The sequence below is a fragment of the Aquarana catesbeiana genome, linkage group LG12, assembly GCF_042186555.1.
Source record: "Aquarana catesbeiana isolate 2022-GZ linkage group LG12, ASM4218655v1, whole genome shotgun sequence".
Classification (NCBI taxonomy): domain Eukaryota; kingdom Metazoa; phylum Chordata; class Amphibia; order Anura; family Ranidae; genus Aquarana; species Aquarana catesbeiana.
This window is the reverse complement of record NC_133335.1, coordinates 10,661,960-10,684,326: the sequence shown is the minus strand read 5'-3', so window position 1 is coordinate 10,684,326 and position 22,367 is coordinate 10,661,960. Positions and strand designations below refer to the sequence as shown.

The 22,367-nt window shown below is 50.4% G+C and overlaps 2 protein-coding genes across 3 annotated transcripts in view; one reads left to right on the top strand and one right to left on the bottom strand.

Annotated features, from left to right (window-relative positions):
* Positions 1-3,841, bottom strand: part of AURKA (aurora kinase A) — a 25,921-nt gene extending 22,080 nt beyond the window's left edge. The window contains exon 1 of one of the 2 annotated variants that reach the window (XM_073607223.1): positions 3,622-3,841. The gene's annotated coding sequence lies outside the window, so the exon portion shown is untranslated. Of the gene's footprint in view, positions 1-3,588 lie in introns of both variants that reach the window. The other variant, XM_073607222.1, reaches the window with a different exon arrangement.
* A 72-nt stretch (positions 3,842-3,913) lies between these two features.
* CSTF1 (cleavage stimulation factor subunit 1) lies at positions 3,914-21,568 on the top strand. The gene is made up of 6 exons (XM_073607221.1): positions 3,914-4,067; positions 8,606-8,797; positions 8,904-9,181; positions 10,442-10,639; positions 13,842-14,232; positions 20,776-21,568. The coding sequence occupies exons 2-6, from the start codon at positions 8,629-8,631 to the stop codon at positions 21,033-21,035; spliced, it is 1,296 nt and encodes a 431-aa protein (XP_073463322.1). The 5' UTR covers positions 3,914-4,067; positions 8,606-8,628; the 3' UTR covers positions 21,036-21,568.
* Positions 21,569-22,367: the final 799 nt, after the last annotated feature.

Here is a 22,367-nt window from a genome sequence, read left to right as displayed (position 1 = left end):
GGCAGATTGGACAACTGACTGACATTTGACACTTTTTTGGGAACCAGTGCTAAAAATATGCACTGATATTATACTACTGTCACTGGCAGGGAAGGGGGTTAACATCGGGGGGGGGGGGGGATCAAGGGGTTAAATGTGTTCCCTGTTTGTGATTAATAACTGTATAGGGAACGGTGTGACTGGGGAAACACACAGATCAGTCTTCCTGCTTGTCAGGAAGACAGATCTCAGTGTCATCCCCTGACAGAACAGAGATCTTCCCTTTTTACTTCAGCAGCTCCCCGTTCTGTCTCTAAAGTATGGGGGGAACGACATCGCGGGCAGCCGGCGGACATAGAGTCCTCCGGACTCACCGATTGGCTCCCTCTCTGGCCAAGCGGTGCGCACCCACGAATCGCCATACCGGTATGGCAATTTGCACAGCCGAGCCACCTTGCAGCAGTAAATCTGCGGTGGGTAGTCGGCAAGTAGTTAAAAACCAAATCCTGTCTGCCCGAGAACAGGAAGTGATGTCAGACATTGCTCTAGTCCTCCCAGGGCATAGAGCTGAGTGTGGGCTATCTTGCCCTCACTCGACTTCCTGCCTAGCCATCGGCCCCTCTGGATCGGTTCTGGGCTTAGCGACGGCAAGTTCAGTAACCACCGGGAAGTGGCAGGGGTACCTCTCTTGCTGCCTATAAAAGTTTGTGGCAAATCTGCCGCTAGGATCACTTATCAGAAAGCCGACCGTCTGAAGGATAGATTAAAAAAAAAAAAAAAAAGGGAGGAGAAGATCTAGCTGCAGCCATAACCAATATTTAACTGTACAGTTATGACGTACATTTACAGTTAGGCGGTCAGCAAGTGGATAACAGGTCATCCTTACCCGCTCTGTGTAATGGTTTTGCACAGAGCATCCTGGATCCTCTTCTCGGGTCCCTCGTTGGCGCTCCTGGTCCCTCCACAGCAAGCAGCTTGCTGTGGGGGCACCCAAGCAGGCGCACTCCCGACCCGCAGCTCTGTGTGTCCAATCACACATGGTGCAGAGGCTCGGCCTTCCTTCTCCCTTCCAACTCCTGATTGGCTCACTGGCTGTGACCTACAAGGGCTCCAGCTGCTGCCAATCAGGAGTGTGAGTCGAGAGGCGGGCTCTGGTGAACATCGCTGGATGAAAAGGGGGCTTAGTAGGTATTTGGGGAACGGGTGGCGCGCTGCACACAGGTTTTTTTTTTACCTTTATGCATAGAATGCAAGAAGGTAAAATACCTTGGGCCTTTACAACCACTTTAACTCCAACATAGTCGTCCCCCCCCCCCCCCCCAGCATAAGTATATGGGCACATAAAATGGATGAGGTGACTGACTTCTTGGGGTCACATGTCACCAAGATCAATGACTCCACCCTTTAGCTCTATATTGTGGTCCCTCCATCCCCCCACACTTGAAGGGGGAATTTCACGCTAAAGAGGAAGTTTCACTTTATTCCCTTCAACTTTTGGCACTGGAGGGGGGGGATTCTGGTGGTTTTGACCGGTACCCACTCCTACTTCTGATCAATTGCTGCAATGATTTCACCACCCCCTCCCTGCCACCTTCTGGGACACATCACATCTCAGGAGGCTTCGGGACTATTCACAAGGTACATTGCGGCCCGTGCATGTGCAGCGAGGCCGGCAGTGAAACCGCAAGGAATCACAGCTGGCTTCCCACAGTAAACATGGCAGAGTCTGGGACCTGAAGACCGGTGAAGAACCAGCCCGAGTGAGGAGGGTGCCGGATCCCTGGGCTGGCGAGTGTCCTTTGATTAAAAGTCAGCAGCCACAGGATTTGTAAGGGATTTTTTTTATTCCCCCTGCACACTGAAGGTCCTCTTCATCTACACACCTCCAGAATTGCCCTCGATATAGGCATGGTACAGATTAGACGATTGCCAGCTCTTTGGGTCACACCGCCTTGCTCCAGCTTCCCTTGCAGCTCTGTACTAGAGTCCCTCTGCTACCAACTCTTCCTATATGCCTCCAGCACTTCCCTCCATCTTATTATATAGCCACTTTTCACATGTTCGGCCTGCTTTTAGAGATCACCCAAACCTATGGCTCCCATCTACAGGTCTATATTGAAGCTTTAGGACTACAGGGGCAACAAACCACAAGAAGACTTCCTGGGGATGAACAGGAGGCCTATGGGTAATAACAGCCCTCCTGTCATTGGGCCTACAGAGGGCAGCAGACTTCCTGGGGGTGAAGGGGAGGCCTGTTGGGGGGATAACAGCCCCTTTCAGGGGCCAGAAGACCTTCTGAGGGTGAAGGGGAGGCCTATGGGGGATAATAGTCCCCCTCTCATGGGCCTACAGGGGACAGCAGACCTCCTGGCGGTGAAGGGGATGTCTATGGGGTATAAGAGCCCCTCTCATGGGTCTACAGACCACCTGAGGTTGAAGGGGAACCTACAGGGAATAACAGCCCTCCCCCATGGGCCTACAGGTGGCAGCAGACCTCCAGGGGGTGAAGCCTATGTGGGATAATAGCCCCTCTCATGGGCCTACAGGGGACAGCAGACCTCCAGGGGGTGAAGCCTATGTGGGATAATAGCCCCTCTCATGGGCCTACAGGGGGCAGAAGACCTCCTGAGAGTGAAGAAGAGGCCTATGGGAGATAACAGCGCTCCTGTCATTGGGCCTACAGGGGGCAGCAGACCTCCTGGGTGTGAATGTGAGGCCTATGGGGGATAATAGTCCCCCTCTCATAGGCCTACAGGGGGCAGAAGACTTCCTGGGGGGTGAAGGGGAGGTCTATGGGAGATAACAGCCCCTCATGGGCCTACAGACCTCCTGGGGGTGAAGGGGAACCTATGGGAGATAACAGCCCCTCATGGGCCTACAGACCTCCTGAGGGTAAAGGGGAGGTCTATGGGAGATAATAGCCCCTCTCATGGGCCTACAGGGGACAGCAGACCTCCAGGGGGTGAAGCCTATGTGGGATAATAGCCCCTCTCATGGGCCTACAGGGGGCAGAAGACCTCCTGAGAGTGAAGAAGAGGCCTATGGGAGATAACAGCGCTCCTGTCATTGGGCCTACAGGGGGCAGCAGACCTCCTGGGTGTGAATGTGAGGCCTATGGGGGATAATAGTCCCCCTCTCATAGGCCTACAGGGGGCAGAAGACTTCCTGGGGGGTGAAGGGGAGGTCTATGGGAGATAACAGCCCCTCATGGGCCTACAGACCTCCTGGGGGTGAAGGGGAACCTATGGGAGATAACAGCCCCTCATGGGCCTACAGACCTCCTGAGGGTAAAGGGGAGGTCTATGGGAGATAATAGCCCCCCTCATAGGCCTACAGGGGGCAGAAGACTTCCTGGGGGTGAAGGGGACGTCTATGGGTGAGAACAGCCCCTCTCATAGGCCTACAGGGGGCAGCAGACCTCCTGGGGGTGAAGGGGACGTCTATGGGGGAGAACAGCCCCCTCATATGGGCCTACAGAGGGCAGCAGACCTCCTGGGGGTGAAGGGGAGGCCTATGGGAGATAACAGCCCCTCTCATGGGCCTACAGACCTCCTGGGGGTGAAGGTGAGTCCTATGGGGGGGGAATCATCACCGTCCGCCTCCACTTACTCAGCACAAGGCTTCCCAGCTCTCGGCCCTCACCCCGCTGTCGCTATGACAACCAGTTCTCGGCCCACAAATCCGCCTCAGCCCGGCAGCACTCCGCCGTCCTCCTCACACCATGCAAAGTCCGCCCGACGTCTTCGACAGTTCAAACCGCCCGCTTATAAAGCGCTTTAACCCGCTTTGCAGGCTGATTGGCCGGGACGAGCGAGCTGCTCGCCTGCTATTGGCTGCGGGCGGGAAAACCGTTGGGGGTCCGCCCACTTGCGTACCGACGTCACGGCGCTGGCCGGAGGGGGGAGCGGACGACGCGCAGGTATCCACTAACAGCGGAGGGGTGGGGAAAATATGAGAAGCGCATGCGCCGTTGGACATGCGACGCTTGTAGCCGTTTTCGTCGCGTTCTGGTGACGTCACGCTCGTTCATTCTACCTTCCTAAACGCCATCTGCGAGCCCACAACCGAACCCCCCGGTATACACAGAGGTGAGATTTTCTCCGGGTGGGGGGTGCTGAGGAGGTATGGAGGGGGATGTTTAATAATACAGGCAGCCAATCAGATTTTCTATTGTGTGTACCTGTCTGTAGTGGAAGCATTGCATTGTTTATAGCTGACCATACACTATACAATCTGATTGTGCAGTGCAAGGGCCTGCCTGGTTGGATAGAGATTGAATGTCAGAGGAGGGAGGTACAGAGCTCAGGGTGAGCCTCCTCTGCTGTCTGCTACCTGCTTGGGTCTTTCTTTGGGTGTCCTCCTCAGTGCCTGCATGACAGGGACACTTCCTATTGGATGTGTAGCAACAGGCGTCCTCTCAGGATCCAGAGGACGTAGTCTTCCCAGGAGGGGGGCGGCAGGGGGACTGGGGGTCTTAGGTAGGAGGTGGGTTTCGCCGTTGCTGAATCCAGAGGTGTCCACCTCCAGTGCCTGCATGACGTGAACACTTCCCATTGGATGTGCAGCAACAGATGCCCTCTCAGGATCCAGAGGACGTAGTTTTCCCAGGAGGGGGGCGGCAAGGCAACGGGGATCTCATGCAGGGGGGGTGGGCATTACAGTGCTGAATCCAAAGGTGTCCACCTCAGTGCCTGTGTGACGTGGACACTTCCTACGGATGCCCAGCGGCCGGGGTCCTCTCAGGATCCAGAGGACATCGTCTTCCCAGAAGGGGGGCGGCAGAGGACGGGGCGTCTTTGGGGGGGATAGGCACTGCAGTGCCGAATTTACAGTTACCGGATTCAGAAGTGTCCACCTCAGTGCCTGCATGACGTGGACTCTTCCTATTGGATGTACAGCAGCAGGGGTTCTCTCAGGATCCAGAGGAGGTCGTCTTCCCAGGAGGGGGGCGGCAGGGCATCAGGGATCTCATGTAGGGGTGTGGGCATTACAGTGCTGCATTTGTAGTTGCTGAATCCAGAGGTGTCCACCTCAGTCCCTGCATAACATGGACACTTCCTATTGGATTCCCAGTGGCATAGGTTCTCCCAGGATCAAGAGGACGTCATTCTCACTGGAGGGGGGGCAGCAGGGGTCTGGGGGCGTGGGCATTGCAGTTGCTGAATCCAGAGGTGTCCACCTCGGTGCCTACATGACATGGACACTTCCAACCGGATGTCTAGCAGCAGGGGTCCTCTCTGGATCCGGAGGAGGTCGTCTTCACAGGAGTGGGGGCGACAGGGGACCTCAGGTGGGGGGGGGGTGGCCTTTTGCAGTTGCTAAATCCAGAGGTGTCTACCTCAGTATGTTCATTACGTGGACACTTTTACTGGATGTCCAGCGGCAGGGGTTCTCTCTGGAATTTAGAGGATGTCTTCTTCACAGGAGGAGGGTGGCATGGGACTGGGGGTCTCAGGTGGGTGGTGGGCATTGCAGTTGCTAAATCCAAAAGTTTCCACCTCAGCGCCTGCAGAACGTGGACACTTCCTTTTGGATGCCCAGTGGCAGGGGTTCTCCTAGGATCCAGAGGATGTCCTTCTCACTGGAGAGGGGCAGCTGGGGACCAGGGGTCTGGGGCCGTGGGCATTGCAGCTGCTGAATCCAGAGGTGTCAACCTCAGTGCTTGCATGACCTGGGCACTTCATATTGGATGTGCAGAAGCAGGGGTTCTCTCAGGATCCAGAGGACTTCGTCTTCCCAGGAGGAAGGCGGCAGAGGACCGAGGATCTTTGGGCGGGAGGGGAGGCACTGTAGTGCCGGATTTACAGTTACCAGATTCAGAGGTGTCCACCTCAGTGCCTGCATGACATGGACACTTCCGACTGGATGTCTAGCGGCAGGGGTCCTCTTTGGATCCAGAGGAGGTCGTCTTCACAGGAGTGGGGGCGACAGGGGACCTCAGGTGGGGGGGGGTGGCCATTGCAGTTGCTAAATCCCATGGTGTCTACCTCAGTTTGTTCATGATGTGGACACTTCTACTGGATGTCCAGTGGCAGGGGGTCCCTGGCCTTCTTGCCTAGCTTGGGGCAGCTCTAGCTCCGAAAAGTTTTTCGGGAGAGAACACTAGCTCTCCTTTCTCTCACCGGGGGAGCGGCTAGTATTTCCCGAATGTAATTAGGTAGGGGGGATGGAACGACGGTGAGGTCTGAGTGTAAAGGGCTCTCACCAAGCTTCCAGAACTTCATGCCTTTCTGGCTGGGGTGGGGGCTGCTGTGGTCTGGGTCGGGGGTCAGGGTTGCATGAAAAGCCAGTGGTGAATGTGCCCCTGAAGTGGCAGTTCAGGGGTGCCGTACAGTCACAGTGCTTGATTTATGGCACCATGGTCACTTCACCACAACACACGTTTTTTGCACCTGCCTCTAGGGCCGAGCCTTTTGGCTAGGACCAGGGCAAATTCTTATTCCTGGCCGGAGGGACGGTCATTGTATTACACAATGGTCACTTTTCACTCTCCCACCTTCCTTCTCCCCACGTTCTTTTTATTCATCCCCGTGTTTGTCACTTTTTTGTATTTTTTTGTTTGATGTGTATACACGTTTGTCACTGTGTGATGAGTAGGGTGCGGGCACTCGGGCCTACTCTGAAAGTCTTGGGAGGGTGTGGACATGGCCTTCTGGCTTGGTTCGCCCTCTCTCATGGGGTCTCCCTTCGGGGGAGCCCCACCTAGTACTTGGGTGGGTCTGTTTCGGCAGACCCTCCAGAGAACAGGGGTCTGTCAGGTTTCGGCTAGATGGACCCAAGTGAAGTACCTCAGTCCCTGTCTGGAGCCTGACACCCTGGGGGATCGGGGTAAGGTCCTTCCTTGGTGGAGGACAGTGTAAAACCTGTTCACTCTTTATGTGTGTGTTTTTTGGCACCAAGTGGAAGTTTTTGGGTGTGTTTTGCACTCCACTGGCTTAAAAAAAAAAGGGGGGGGTTTCTCTGGATCCAGAGGATGTTGTCTTCACAGGAGGAGGGTGGCATGGGACTGGGGATCTCAGGTGGGTCGTGGGCATTGCAGTTGCTAAATCCAGAGGTGTCTACCTCAGTGCCTCATTACATGGACACTTCCTGTTGGATGCCCAGTGGCAGTGGTTCTCCCAGGATCCAGAGGATGTCCTTCTCACTGGAGAGGGGCAGCTGGGGACCAGGGGTCTGGAGCATGGGCACTGCAGTTGCTGAATCCAGAGGTGTCCACCTCCAGTGCTTGCATGTCATGGACACCTCCTAAGGGATGCCCATCTGCAGGGGGCGCTCTCAGGATCCAGAAGACATTGTCTTCCCAGGAGGGGGGCGGCAGAGGACCGGGGGTCTTTGGGGGGGGGGGTGCACTGCAGTGCTGGATTTACAGTTACCGAATTCAGAGGTGTCCCCCTCAGTGCCTGCATTACATGGAGACTTCCAACTGGGTTTCCAGCAGCAGGGATTCTCTCGGGATCCAGAGGAGGTCGTCTTCACAGGAGTGGGGGTGGCAGGGGACCGGGGATCTTAGGTGGGGGGTGGGCATTGCAGTTGCTAAATCCAGTGCCTGCATGAGGTGGACACTTCCTATTGGATGTGCAGCAGCGGGGGTTCTCTCAGGATCCAGAGGACATCGTCTTCCCAGGAGGGGGGCGGCAGGGGACTGGGGGTCTTTGGGGGGGGGGGGGGGGAGGTGGCATTGCAGTGCTGGATTTGCAATGACTGAATTCAGAGGTGTCCACCTGTGTGACGTGGACACTTTCTACGGATGCCCAGCGGCAGGGGTGCCTCATGACATGGACACTTCCGACTGGATGTCTAGCGGCAGGGGTCCTCTCTGGATCCAGATGCCGTTGTCTTCACAGGAGGGGGCGGCAGGAAACCGGGAATCTTGGGGGGGGGGGGGGGGTTCGCACTGCAGTGCTGGATATGCAATTACTGAATTCAGAGGTGTCCACCTCAGTGCCTGCATGACGTGGAGACTTCCGACTGGATGTCCAGCGGCAGGGATCCTCTCTGGATCCCAAGGAGGTCGTCTTCACAGGATTGGGGGGGGGGGGGCAGGAGGAAATTGCAAGTGAGTATATCTGGCTTCATAAGGTAAGGAGGGGGGTGGGGGTGGGGGGTAGAATTTCTCAATGGATAGGTTTAGAAAGGGGTGGAAGGAAGAGACAAAAAAAAAAAAAAAAAAAATAGTACAAAAATAGTTTTTAGTGATGCGCTGAAATTTCGGCCGCCGAAAATGATCAGATGAAAATGGGGGTTTTCAGCATTGTGCCGAAGGGGAAGCAAAGGGTCCGATAATGGCTGCCGCAAACGGCCATGATTTTGCCGCGCTTATGGTGTGTTTTCGATAGGTTGACTAAAAAAAAAAAATGTATCAAAAACGCAAAGGGTAGGCGCAGTGGGTCTCCAAACTATGGCCTTCCAGTTGTTCAGGAACTACAATCCCCATCATGCCTAGTCATGTCTGTGAGTACAATCACTCATGGGACTGGAGGGCCGTAGTTTGGAGACCCCTGCTATAGGGGGTATGTACTGACTGCAAGATGATTGGCCCAGTACAGGTGACGGCATCCTGTTGGGTTTAGCATTTTTTCCTGAGCCTATACATCTACATTTTATATACATTTTTTTTCTTTTGCAGACTGCGTTGCCTCTCCCGCTACAATGTTCAGATACAAAATCACGCTGAAAGATCGCCACCAGCTCTACAAGCTGATCATCAGCCAGCTCCTCTATGATGGACACCTCAACATCGCCAACGGCCTGATCAACGAGCTCAAGCTGACTTCCGGGTGCGCCCCGTCTGAGCAGCTCCTCCACCTCATCAAAGTGGGTGAGTAAACGGTGGTCGTCCCGTCTACATCTGTCCGCTCTGCCGCCAGTAAAAAAAAAAAAACAAAAAGACGGCAACCAGTTTTTATGTCACTTCTTTTTTTAAGGTATGGAAAACGACGACAGCACCGTGCAGTACGCCATTGGCCGTTCGGATACGGTGGCCCCCGGAACCGGGATCGACCTGGAGTTTGACGCCGACGTGCAGACCATGTCGCCGGAGGCCTCGGAGTACGAGACGTGCTACGTCACCTCCCACAAGGGCCCCTGCCGCGTGGCCACGTACAGCCGCGACGGTCAGCTGATCGCCACCGGCTCCGCCGATGCCTCCATCAAGATCCTGGACACGGAGAGGATGTTGGCCAAGAGCGCAATGCCGATAGAGGTAACCCGCTTGCCGATGGCATAACCTGGTCCTATTGTGTCAAAGTGGCTCTCTTGTGCCGGATCGCTTATCTAGAACGCGATTTGGCATGCGCCATGTTGTTTCGGCTGTGCTGTGATTTAGTCACATTATGTGCCGGCCGAAGGATGACCGCCGGCACCCAGTGATCGGCGAGGAGGAAGAAGACAGGACAGACTGTGTGCTGCCAGTGGGGGATATGACGTTTTTTTGTTTCCCTGCAAAGCAGGGGATAAAAACCAGCGCTTAGTAAAAGAACCTCACAATAAACACTGGCTAGGCACACGTTTAACCCTTTGATCACCCTACATCAGGGGTCTCAAACTGGCGGCCCTCCAGCTGTTGCGAAACTACAAGTCCCATGAGGCATTTGCAAGGTTGACCAGTTACAAGCCAGGCTGAGGCATGATGGGACTTGTAGTTCCGCAACAGCTGGAGGGCCCCCAGTTTGAGACTCCCCTGCCCTAGATGTTTAACCCCCTTCCCAGCCAGTGTCATTAGTACAGTGACAGTGCATATTGTTAGCTCTGATCATGCTATTAGTGTCCTGGGTTCCCACAAAGTGTCAGTTAGCGCCAGATTGCCTGCTGTGCTATCGCAGTCCCATTTATGAGTCGCTGATCACCACCATTATATTACTAATGAAAAAATAAATATAAATTCCAGTATATATCTATAACTATATCTATATAAATATATATATCTATCTCTATCCCATAGTTTGTAGACGCTATAACTTTTCACGCACACCAATCAATATACGCTTATTGGGATTTTTTTTAATTTTTACCAAAAAAATGTGGGATATATTGGCCTAAATTGAGGAAGAAATTGGATTTTTTTTTTTTTTTTAGAATGTTTTATAGTGGAAAGTAAAAAAAAAATATTATTTTTTTTTTTTTTTTTTTCAAATTGTCCAGTCTTTTTTCGTTTAAAAATAAAATAAAAACTGCAGAGGTGATCAAATACCACCAAAAGAAAGCTCTATTTGTGGGGAAAAAGAATAAAAAAAATTATATAAATTGAATTGATGTACAGCGTTGCATGACTGCGCAATTGTCAGTTAAAGTAATGCCGGGCTAAAAAGGGGGGAAAAAAACAGTGTGGTTATGGGGGGGGGGGGGCTTAAAACCTTCCAGACCTGAAGTGGATGAATGAAGTTTCCTTCCAATCTCTAGAATTCCCAAGACTTGATAGTCACTGCAGATTGGGATTAAAACAATTTATTTTTTTAATAAATAGGTGATGATGAACGAGACCGCCCAACAGAACATGGAGAACCATCCCGTCATCCGCACTTTGTATGACCACGTGGATGAAGTCACGTGTCTGGCGTTCCACCCAAATGAGCAGATCTTAGCTTCGGGATCCAAAGACTACACCCTGAAACTATTCGATTACTCCAAACCGTCAGCCAAAAGAGCCTTTAAATTCATCCAGGTGAGTGGCGGCCCGGTCCGTATGGAAGGATACAGTCAGGCTTGTGTGATGAGAGGGACTGTATGGTGGTGTGCCAGGAGAAGACACTCCATATGAAACTCATATGTGCCTGTTGGCCCTTCAAGAGCTCTTAGATCTTCATATTCCAATACGGGCTTTCTCAAAGACAGAGCACCAGCCATGCCCCAACTAAAGCCGGCTACACATTATACAATCTTGTACAATTTTCATTTTAGGTTTACCAAAACCATATAATGTGAGGTCAAACCTAAACACCTTCCAACTTTGTATGCAATCAGTTTGGCCCGTGCACTACATGGTTGAAGGTAAAGTAAAATTGAACAAAAAAAAAAAAAAAAATTGTATAATGTATAGCCAAGCTTTACTTGCAATAATTTTTAAGGCAATGTTTCGAAAACCAAATTAACCACTTGAAGACTAAGAAGACTAATACTCCGTACACACGGTCGGACATTGATCGGACATTCCGACAACAAAATCCATGGATTTTTTTCGACGGATGTTGGCTCAAACTTGTCTTGCATACACACGGTCACACAAAGTTGTCGGAAAATCCGATCGTTCTAAACGCGGCGACGTAAAACACGTACGTCGGGACTATAAACGGGGCAGTAGCCAATAGCTTTCATCTCTTAATTTATTCTGAGCATGCGTGGCGGTTTGTCTACACACGATCAGAATTTAAAGGATCTGATTTTGTTGTCGGAAAATTTTATAGCCTGCTCTCAAACTTTGTGTGTTGGAAATTCCGATGGAAAAAGTCAGATGGAGCCCACACACGGTTGGAATTTGCGACAATAAGCTCCGATCGCACATATTCCGTCGGAAAGTGTACAGGGCATAAGCCTTTTTCTGACGTGTGTGTGTGTGTGTGTATGTATGTGTGTGTGTATATATGTATATATATATATATATATATATATATATATATATATATGCAACAAGTGTCAGAAAAAGACTTAGACTTCCAGTGGTTAATTTGCATTAAAAAATAAAAAAAAGTGTGTGTGTGTATGTATAGATATATATATATATATATATATATATATATATATATATATATATATATATATATATATATATATATATATATATATATATATATATATATATATATATATATATATATATATATATATAGAGATAGAGATATATATATATCTATCTCTTTAAAAATCTCCATAGGCAACGCTTTAAAAAAAAAAAAAAATGTAGCGGTTACCAGTCTAGGGCTAGAATTATTGCTCTCACTATTAACGATCGCGGCGATCGATTAAATACATTTTTTTTTTATCACTTTTATTACTTTCACAAGGAATGTAAATATCTCTTGTGACAGTAATAGTCACGTCAGGTATTTTTTTTGGAGGGATCTATAAGACCCCAAATCCCTTCTTTGCACTTAAATGCATTCAAAACGTTAAGTTTGGCTGTTTTGAATACTGGCATTTTTTTTTTTCAGTCTGGCGCCTGTAAAGGTGTGATTTGTTATTATTAATAAATATATAAATTATATTATAATAAATTTTAAAAAAACAAAAAAAAAAAAAAAAAACATACTTGCCTCCACTGTGCAGCTGGCTTTGTACAGAGTGGCCCCGGTCCTCCTCTTCTGGGGTCCCTCAGCGGCGCTGGTGGCTCCTCCCCGCATCGAGTGTCCACGTTGGAGAAGCGCTCTCCTTGGTGGACACCAGTGTGGGCGCGCTCCTGAGTCCCGCATCTGTGTCCATTCACACAGAAAGCAGGACGTCGCGTCATTGGATTTTAATGACAGCAGCGGGAGCCAATGGCTGCGCTGCTATCAATCTATCCAGTCGGGAAAACAAACACATTTTTCGGCAGTGCACATGTCTCCTCTGCTCTTTACTAGACCATAGAGCCCCAACAAAGCCGATCCGGTCTTTATTGGGCTCTATGATCAGCCAGCAGAAGCGGCAGCTGGTCAATCGGGACTCCTGGTGGGACGGGACAGCCTGATGAAGGCGCGAGGAGGGGGGGCGCGTTTCCTCCCGCTGCTTGTAAAAAGAAATCTTGTGGCTAGTTGGCTAGGGTTGCTTTTACAAGAGAGCCGATCGCCAGCCCTAATAAAAACAGTACCGGTATAGCCACTTGAGATCTAGCGACGTACGGGTACTTCACTGGTCGTTAAGTGGTAAAGTGGATCTATGGGCAAAATAAAAAAAAATGAACACATTCGGGTTCACCGGCTCTCAAGTTAAGCTGTACGTTGCCCATAGAGAATAACCAGGATGGTTCCACTCCTAATTCAATTGGTAACAAAAGGTGAAGCTACACCCTCCTGTGAAAACCATGCTGTTCTTCCGGTTCTTGTCCTAGGGATGCAGGGACAGAGAACAGCATGGTTTTCAGTCCCCGGGACTGCTACACCAGGCTGTATGGACAATGAAACTGCATCACCCACCGAGGTGAGTGCAGCTTTGATTGGACATTAGGAGAGTGTAGGGCAGGGGTGTCAAACTCCATTTCATTGGGGGGGGCATATCAGCATTATTGTAGCCCTCAAAGGGCCGTACAGCGTGCCAGGTCCTGGGGTGCGTTAGGTGCAGGGTCCCGGAGCGTGGTGGACACAGGGCGCGGGGTCCCGGAGCGTGGTGGACACAGGGCGTGGGGTCCCGGAGCGTGGTGGACACAGGGCGTGGGGTCCCGGAGCGTGGTGGACACAGGGCGTGGGGTCCCGGAGCGTGGTGGACACAGGGCGTGGTGGACACAGGGCGCAGGAGCACGCAGGGTGTGGGGGGCCAGGAGCACGTGGGTGCGGGGGGGTCAGGAGCACGTGGGTGCGGGGGGGTCAGGAGCACGTGGGTGCGGGGGGGTCAGGAGCACGTGGGTGCGGGGGGGTCAGGAGCACGTGGGCGCGCTGAGCCCAGGGTGAGGGGTGCGCATTGGGCACAGGGTGTGGGAGCCAGGAGTGTGCTGGGCACAGGGTGCAGGGGTCTTGGGGTGCGTTGGGCACAGGGTGTGGGGTTCAGGGGTGTGTTGCGTACAGGGATTTTTTTTTTTTTGCACAGGAATCTGCAACAAGTATAAAGCTCACTGAAACGCACATGAAAACCGATGTAAACTCGTGCCTCTGCAAGTGAAGTCCGCATGTCTGTGTCCATCAGTGTTTTCTGCACACATGGTGGGAATGAGGCCTTACTCTCCCTCTCTCTTTTCCCAGGAAGCAGAGATGTTGCGATCGATTTCGTTTCACCCGTCGGGAGACTTCATCATTGTCGGCACGCAACACCCAACCTTGCGCCTTTACGACGTCAACACCTTCCAGTGCTTCGTCTCCTGCAACCCTCAGGATCAGCACACGGATGCCATCTGCTCGGTCAACTACAACCCCACCGCCAACACCTACGTCACCTGCAGCAAGGACGGCAGCATCAAGCTGTGGGACGGCGTGTCCAACCGCTGCGTCAACACGTGGGACAAGGCCCACGACGGGGCCGAGGTGTGCTCCGCCATCTTCTCCAAGAATTCCAAGTACATCCTGTCCAGCGGGAAGGACTCTGTGGCCAAGCTGTGGGAGATCTCCACAGGAAGGATGCTGGTTAAGTATACAGGTAAGGTAATGCCACACCGTGATCGGCTGAAGGAAATAATCTGGTTACAAGCAAGCTTGGGGGAGGGGGCCAAACCAGCGGGATTTTACTTTTTGAGTGAAGTTCTGCTTTTAGTTGGGGGGGGGGGGGGGTAGAAACATCTGGGTGACACCCACACACACAAAAGGAGTGCCTCTAAATTCCATGATTCAGATGGTTATGGTGGGAAATGACCTCAGATCCCAGGCTTGGTGAGCTCGGTGCTTGTCCCCGAATCCACCGTATGGAGTCTGAATCATGAGTGCATCAAGAGTGCAAGCCTACTCATTACTATTTTGAAACCGCAGCATGAAGAAATACTTGTGGTGTCGATCCATCTGTGAGGATGAAGCCGAGAAGCCCAGTCCTCCTAGTCCCTGGAGGCCATTGGGTCACCACACATGAAACCTGCAGCTGATAGCCGCATCATACACTCTGCTCTCCTGTAGTTCTCCATTTGTGAATTCCCATTTGCACATCTTACAATTGCTTTTTGGGGTGTGACAATGTAACATGGTGCTAATGGGACACCCCATCACCCACCTCCCCGTGACAGTGAACAGGAGTTCTGCTTCCCCATAATAGCTGTCACTTTTGAAATTGGCGCTGCTTCAAAATGTGTCATTGGACACGCTTTGTTAAAGAACTCTGAATGCTAATCAAAGCCCCTGTCACTAAGTAAAATAGTAGGCGTTGCGTTTTCTTTGCTTCAAAAATGATATCCCATGTCGCTTTCTTGGTGCTTCAAAGTGTCTCCAAAGCCTCCATAGAAATGACAACTCTCGCCCATGAACAGGGACCAGAGAGAGGAGGATCAGCAAACCAGAAGATCAGCAGAGCTGGGGGTTACTACTGAGCGGGGGATCAGCAGAGCTGGGGGTTACTACTGAATGGGGGATCAGCAGAGCTGGGGGTTACTACTGAATGGGGGATCAGCAGAGCTGGGGGTTACTACTGAATGGGGGATCAGCAGAGCTGGGGGTTACTACTGAATGGGGGATCAGCAGAGCTGGGGGTTACTACTGAATGGGGGATCAGCAGAGCTGGGGGGTTACTACTGAGCGGGGGATCAGCAGAGCCTGGGGGGTTACTACTGAGCGGGGGATCAGCAGAGCCTGGGGGGTTACTACTGAGCGGGGGATCAGCAGAGCCTGGGGGGTTACTACTGAGCGGGGGATCAGCAGAGCTGGGGGGTTACTACTGAGCGGGGGATCAGCAGAGCTGGGGGGTTACTACCGAGCAGGTGATCAGCAGAGCTGGGGGGTTACTACCGAGCAGGTGATCAGCAGAGCTGGGGGTACTACTGTGCGGGGGATCAGCAGAGCTGGGGGTACTACTGTGCGGGGGATCAGCAGAGCTGGGGGTACTACTGTGCAGGGGATCAGCAGAGCTGGGGGTACTACTGAGCGGGGGATCAGCTGAGCCGGGGGTTACTACCGAGCAGGGGGGATCAGCAGAGCTGGGGTTACTACTGCCGGGGGGATCAGCTGAGCTGGAGATCAGCTGAGCTGGGGGTTACTACTGAGTGGGGGATCAGGAGAGTTGGGGGTTACTACTGAGCGGGTGATCAGGAGAGTTGGGGGTTACTACTGAGCGGGGGATCAGGAGAGTTGGGGGTTACTACTGAGCGGGGGATCAGGAGAGTTGGGGGTTACTACTGAGCGGGGGATCAGGAGAGTTGGGGGTTACTACTGAGCGGGGGATCAGGAGAGTTGGGGGTTACTACTGAGCGGGGGATCAGGAGAGTTGGGGGTTACTACTGAGCGGGGGATCAGGAGAGTTGGGGGTTACTACTGAGCGGGGGATCAGGAGAGTTGGGGGTTACTACTGAGCGGGGGATCAGGAGAGTTGGGGGTTACTACTGAGCGGGGGATCAGGAGAGTTGGGGGTTACTACTGAGCGGGGGATCAGGAGAGTTGGGGGTTACTACTGAGCGGGGGATCAGCAGAGCTGGGGTTACTACTGCAGGGGGATCAGCTGAGCTGGGGGTTACTACTGAGCAGGGGATCAGCTGAGCTGGGGGTTACTACTGAGCAGGGGATCAGGAGAGTTGGGGGTTACTACTGAGCGGGGGATCAGGAGAGTTGGGGGTTACTACTGAGCGGGGGATCAGCTGAGCTGGGGGTTACTACTGCAGGGGGGATCAGCTGAGCTGGGGGTTACTACTGCAGGGGGGATCAGCTGAGCTGGGGGTTACTACTGAGCGGGGGATCAGCTGAGCTGGGGGTTACTACTGAGTGGGGGGATCAGGAGAGCTGAAGGTTACTACTGAGTGGGGCATCGACAGAGCTGGGGGTTACTACCAAGGGGGGTGGATAAGCAAAGCTGGGGGTTGCTACTGAGTGTGGGATCAGCAGAGCTGGGGGATATTACTGAGCAGGGGATCAGCAAATCTGAAGGTTGCTACTGAGTGGGGCATCGACAGAGCTGGGGGTTACTACCAAGGGCGGGGATCAGCAGAACTGGGGGTTACTAATGAGTGGGGCATTGGCAGAGCTGGGGGTTACTACCAAGGGGGGGATCAGCAGAGCGGAGGGTTACTACTGAGTGGGGCATCGGCAGAGCTGGGGCTTACTACATCAGCAGAGCTGGGGCTTACTACCGAGCAGGGGATCAGCAGAGCTGGTGGTTACTACCGAGCAGGTGATCAGCAGAGCTGGGGGTACTACTGTGCGGGGGATCAGCAGAGCTGGGGGATATTACTGAGCAGGGGATCAGCGGAGCTGGGGGTTACTACTGAGTGGGGCATTGGCAGAGCTGGGGGTTACTACCAAGGGGGGGAATCAGCAGAGCTGGGGGTTACTACTGAGTGGGGATCAGCAGAGCTGGGGGTTACTACTGAGTGGGGATCAGCAGAGCTGGGGGTTACTACTGAGTGGGGATCAGCAGAGCTGGGGGTTACTACTGAGTGGGGATCAGCAGAGCTGGGGGTTACTACTGAGTGGGGATCAGCAGAGCTGGGGGTTACTACTGAGTGGGGATCAGCAGAGCTGGGGGTTACTACTGAGTGGGGATGAGCAGAGCTGGGGGTATTACTGTGCGGGGGATCAGCAGAGCTGGGGGATATTACTGAGCAGGGGATCAGCGGAGCTGGGGGTTACTACTGAGTGGGGCATTGGCAGAGCTGGGGGTTACTAGTAAGGGGGGGGGGGAATCAGCAGAGCTGGGGGTTACTACTGAGTGGGGATCAGCAGAGCTGGGGGTTGCTACTGAGCGGGAGATCGGCAGAGCTGGGGGTTACTACTGAGCAGGGGGGTTACTACTGAACGGGGGATCAGCAGAGCTGGGGGTTACTACCAAGCAGGTAATCAGCAGAGCTGGGTGTACTACTGAGCGGGGGATCAGCTGAGCTGGGGGTTACTACTGAGCAGGGGATCAGCAGAGCTGGGGGTTACTACCGAGCAGGTAATCAGCAGAGCTGGGGGTGCTACTGAGCGGGGGATCAGCAGAGCTGGGAGGTTACTACTGAGCGGGGGATCAGCAGAGCTGGGGGTTACTACTGCAGGGGGCATCGACAGAGCTGGGGGTTACTACCAAGGGGGTGGATCAGCAAAGCTGGGGGTTGCTACTGAGTGGGGATCAGCAGAGCTGGGGGGTTATTACCGAGCGGGGGATCAGCAGACTCCAAAAAAGGAATATGTACAGTTAGCGCACCAATCAGTGGAGTAGCTATCACACAAGGTGACTATACTGACCCTTGTAAACAATAAATTCCAATAAATGTGCAGCGCTAGAGGAATTAATGATGACAAAAGTATATAGACAATGACCCAGCTGCCATAACCCCTGGTGTTTTTTTTTTTTTTTTTTTTTACTATGGCCGATTCTCTTTCAGTAAAGTGGTCCCGCAGTCAGATTCTCCGCTTACCACTTACCTCCCGGGCACTTTACCCCCCTTCCTGCCCAGGCCAATTTTCAGCTTTCAGCGCTCTCACACTTTAAATGACAATTGCGCGGTCATACAACACTGTACCCAAATGACATTTGTAGCATTTTTTTTTTTTTCTAGGAAAAACAAAGAGAGAGACGCCTCCAGGTGCAGATCTATAACACGTTTTTTAACCACTCGCCGACCAGCCGCCGCAGTTGTACTGCAGCAGAAGGGCACGGCTGGGCAAACCGATGTTATGTTACCTCGCTTCACCCTGTGACCACTAGGGCCCCAGGGTCTCGATCACCGCCGGGCTCCCGCGATCGCTCGGGGCACACGGAGAACTGGGAGCTGTGCATGTAAACGCCCAGTTTCCGGTTCTCTGAGGGGAGAACTGACAGATCGTCTGTTCCTACAAAGTAGGAACAGACGATCTGTTATCTCCCCTGCACTGTCCCCTCCCCCCTTCAGTTAGAATCACTCACTAGGACACACTTAACCCCTTCACTGCCCCCTAGTGTTAACCCCTTCACTGCTAGTGACATTTTTACAGTAATCAATGCATTTTTAATCGTACTGATTGCTGTATTAATGACAATGGTCCCAAAAATATGTCAAAAGTGTCCAATCTGTCCGCCATAATGTCGCAGTCATGATAAAAATCGCAGATCGCCGCCATTACTAGTAAAAAAAATTATCAATAAAAATGCCATAAAACTATCCCCTATTTTGTAAACGCTATAACTTTTGCACAAACCAATCAATATAAGCTTATTGCAATTGTTTTTAATTTTTTTTTTTTTTTTACCGAAAATATGTAGAAGAATACGTATCGGCCTAAACTGAGGACAAAAAATATTTTATAAATATATTTTTGGGGTATAGTTATTATAGCAAAAAGTAAAAAATAATGCGTTTTTTTTTTTTTTTCTTTTTTTTTCAAAATTGACGCAATTTTTTTGTTTAAAGCGTAAAAACTAAAAAAAACGCAGAGGTGATCAAATACCACCAAAAGAAAGCTCTATTTGTGGGGGAATAAGGACGTCGATTTTGTTTGGGAGCTATGTGGCACGACCGCGCAATTGTCAGTTAAAGCGACGCAGTGCCGAATCGCAAAACGTGCTCTGGTCTTTGGCCAGCCAAATGGTCCGGGGCTGAAGTGGTTAAAGTGTGTTTTTTTTTTTTTTTTTTTTTTTTCCCCAAAAAAATTTTGTTTGAAAGACCACTGCGCAAATACCGCGTGACATAAAATATTGCAATGATCGCCATTTTATTTCCTAGGGTCTCTGCTTAAAAAAAAAAAAAAAAAAAAATATATATATATATAGATATATATATATATATATATATATATATCTATATATATATATATATATATGTATATATATATATATATATATAGATATCTATATATATATATATATCTATCTTATAAATTTCCTAGAAAAAAAATACAGATTTTAACGTTTAAACAGTTCCAGACAAGGCCCGGTCAGTGAGTTAAATCAACTTTAGCTGGGATGCTAGAGCCTCCTGTGACCAGCAGGGGGAAGCGGTGTGTTGAGGTTTAGTAATGGAAGTCAGCCAGCTTAGCAAAGCTGCCCACCCCCTACAATCAGCACAAATAAAAACTCAAGTGTGTTTCTTTATTGCTACATTTGTGCTGTTTTGTGCCATATAAAATTTAAATTTGTGCTGCTTTTTATTTTTAAGATGTTAGCAATTTGTTTTTTTTTTTTCCAGAATATGACATCACCCAGCCCCGCCTAAAACAGCCAAATGACACGAAACCAGGCTGGTTGGTTTGTGTTGTTTAAATTTCTGTTTCTTTTTTTATAGTTTTTGCGTTTTTATTAATCACTTCAGCCCCGGAAGGATTCGCCCCCTTAATGACCAGGTCGTTTTTGCGATACGGCACTGCGTCGCTTTAACTGACAATTGCGCGGTCGTGTGACGATGTACCCAAACAAAATTTGTGTCCTTTTTTTTCCCCACAAATAGAGCTTTCATTTGTTGGTATTTGATCACCTCTGGGGTTTTTATTTTTTGTGCTATAAACAAAAAAAAAAAGAGCGACAATTTTGAAAAAAACATTATCTTTTTTACTTTTTGCTATAATAAATATCTGACTTTTTTTTTATCAGAAATTTTTTTTTTTTTTCTCAGTTTAGGCCGATAGGTATTCTTCTATATATTTTTGGTAAAAAAAAAAATCGCAATAACCGTATATTGATTGGTTTGCACAAAAGTTATAGTGTCTACAAAATAGGTGATAGATTTATGGCATTTTTTATTATTATTATTATTATTATTTATTTTTCTACTAGTAATGGCGGCGATTTGCAATTTATATATTTTTTTTTATTTTATTTTTTTTTTTATTTTATTTTTTTTTTTAATCGGGATTGCGACATTATGGCGGACACACCGGACACTTTTGACACATTTTTGGGACCAGTGACATATTTATACAGCGATTTAGTGCTATCGGAAATGCTGAGTACATTTTGGGCTCTAACATCTGTAGAGGAGAGACCACATTTACAACCATTTTAAATCTTTGTTGCTATCTACTGACCCCGCCATACTTTTACCCCGTCTTGTTGGAGATTTAATTGCCGTTTTAACTCTTGCAATTCTTCACCCCAATGCAGGCGCCGGGCTGAGCGGACGCCAGGTTCACCGGACTCAAGCCGTATTCAACCACACCGAAGACTACGTCCTTCTCCCCGACGAACGGACGATCAGCCTGTGCTGCTGGGACTCCAGGACGGCCGAACGCCGCAACCTCCTCTCGTTGGGTCACAACAACATCGTGCGCTGCATCGTGCACTCTCCCACCAACCCCGGATTCATGACTTGCAGCGACGACTTCCGAGCCCGCTTCTGGTACCGCCGCTCCACCACAGACTGAGGCGCCGACGCCAAAGACTGGATCTACATAGACCTGAACAATATGAAATTTAATGGAGCCTTTAAAGATGGACAACATGGAGGCCCGGAGTGGAGGATGTGGTCTTTGTATATGGAATTCCAAGGCCAGCATTCTAGTTGTGTTTTTTTTTTTTTTTTTTCTTTTATCTTTTTTTTTTTTTTAATCTGTGGAATTTCGATCTGCCCTTAACCGCCATCCTCCTGCATTCCATTGCCGGAGAGCGTCCTGATCTACACGTTCTGTGTATTTTTCTGGCGGTAGGTCGGTGTGTGGGCTGCTCTCCTCACTAACATAGGAGAAGCTGGGCTTCCCAGGGTGTTACTACACAATGTATTCCCCATCCCCCACCCCCTCCACCAGGTCACACACTGCCGCCAGGACTATATACATAACGCACACTATTCTCAGCGTGTGTAATGAATTTGCAATGTTGGAGCCTACAGGCAAATCCTTTTTATTATATCATTAAATTTTTTTTTTTTTTTTTTTTAATTAAAATCAAATGATTTTTATGCTTTTTTTTTTTTTTTTTTTTTTTTTTTTTTTTACTTTGTATTGAGGTTTCCTTTGACTAGTTCTCGTTATTTAGACGCAACTAATGAACACGACGCAGATTGCACCAAGCACTAAACACACACACAGGCTCACTGATGACTTTCTTTATTTTAAAGCGGAGTTCCACCCACTTTTGAGAGGCGGTCTTAAATGAAAGAAGACAACCCCTCCTCCGCTCGTTTTTATCTATTAAAATGTATTATTTTTTTTCTTCTAACTTTACCTTTTTATGAAGAACAGCCTGTACCTCCGATCCATCCGGTCCACGGCGCAGGACGTCATATCCTCTTGCTTGGCGAGCCCAAACCCCCCCAGTAGGAAACGGGCAATGAAGTCGCAAGGCTCCAAGGCCTGTTTCCTTTAATTAGATTGCCGGTGCCTGCACCCTCACCTTTTTATGAAGTACAGCCTGTACCTCTGATCCATCCGGTCCGCGGCGAAGGACGTAATGTCCTCTTCTTTGGCGAGCCCCCCGATGTCTTCTGGGACGTGTGTGTCAGAAGACAGCCACGGCCATTCACAAAGTGCCACGCGGCTCGCGAATGCGCAGTAGGAAACGGGCAGTGAAGTCGCAAGACTCCACCGCCTGTTTCCTTCAATTAGAATGGAGGCGCCTGCACCCGCTCCTTTTTTTTATGAAGTACAGCCTGTACTTCCGGTCCGCGGTGCAGGACATCATATCCTCTTCTTTGGCGAGCCCCACCCTCCCCATATGTCTTTTGGGACATGTGCATGTCCCAGAAGACAGACGGCCAT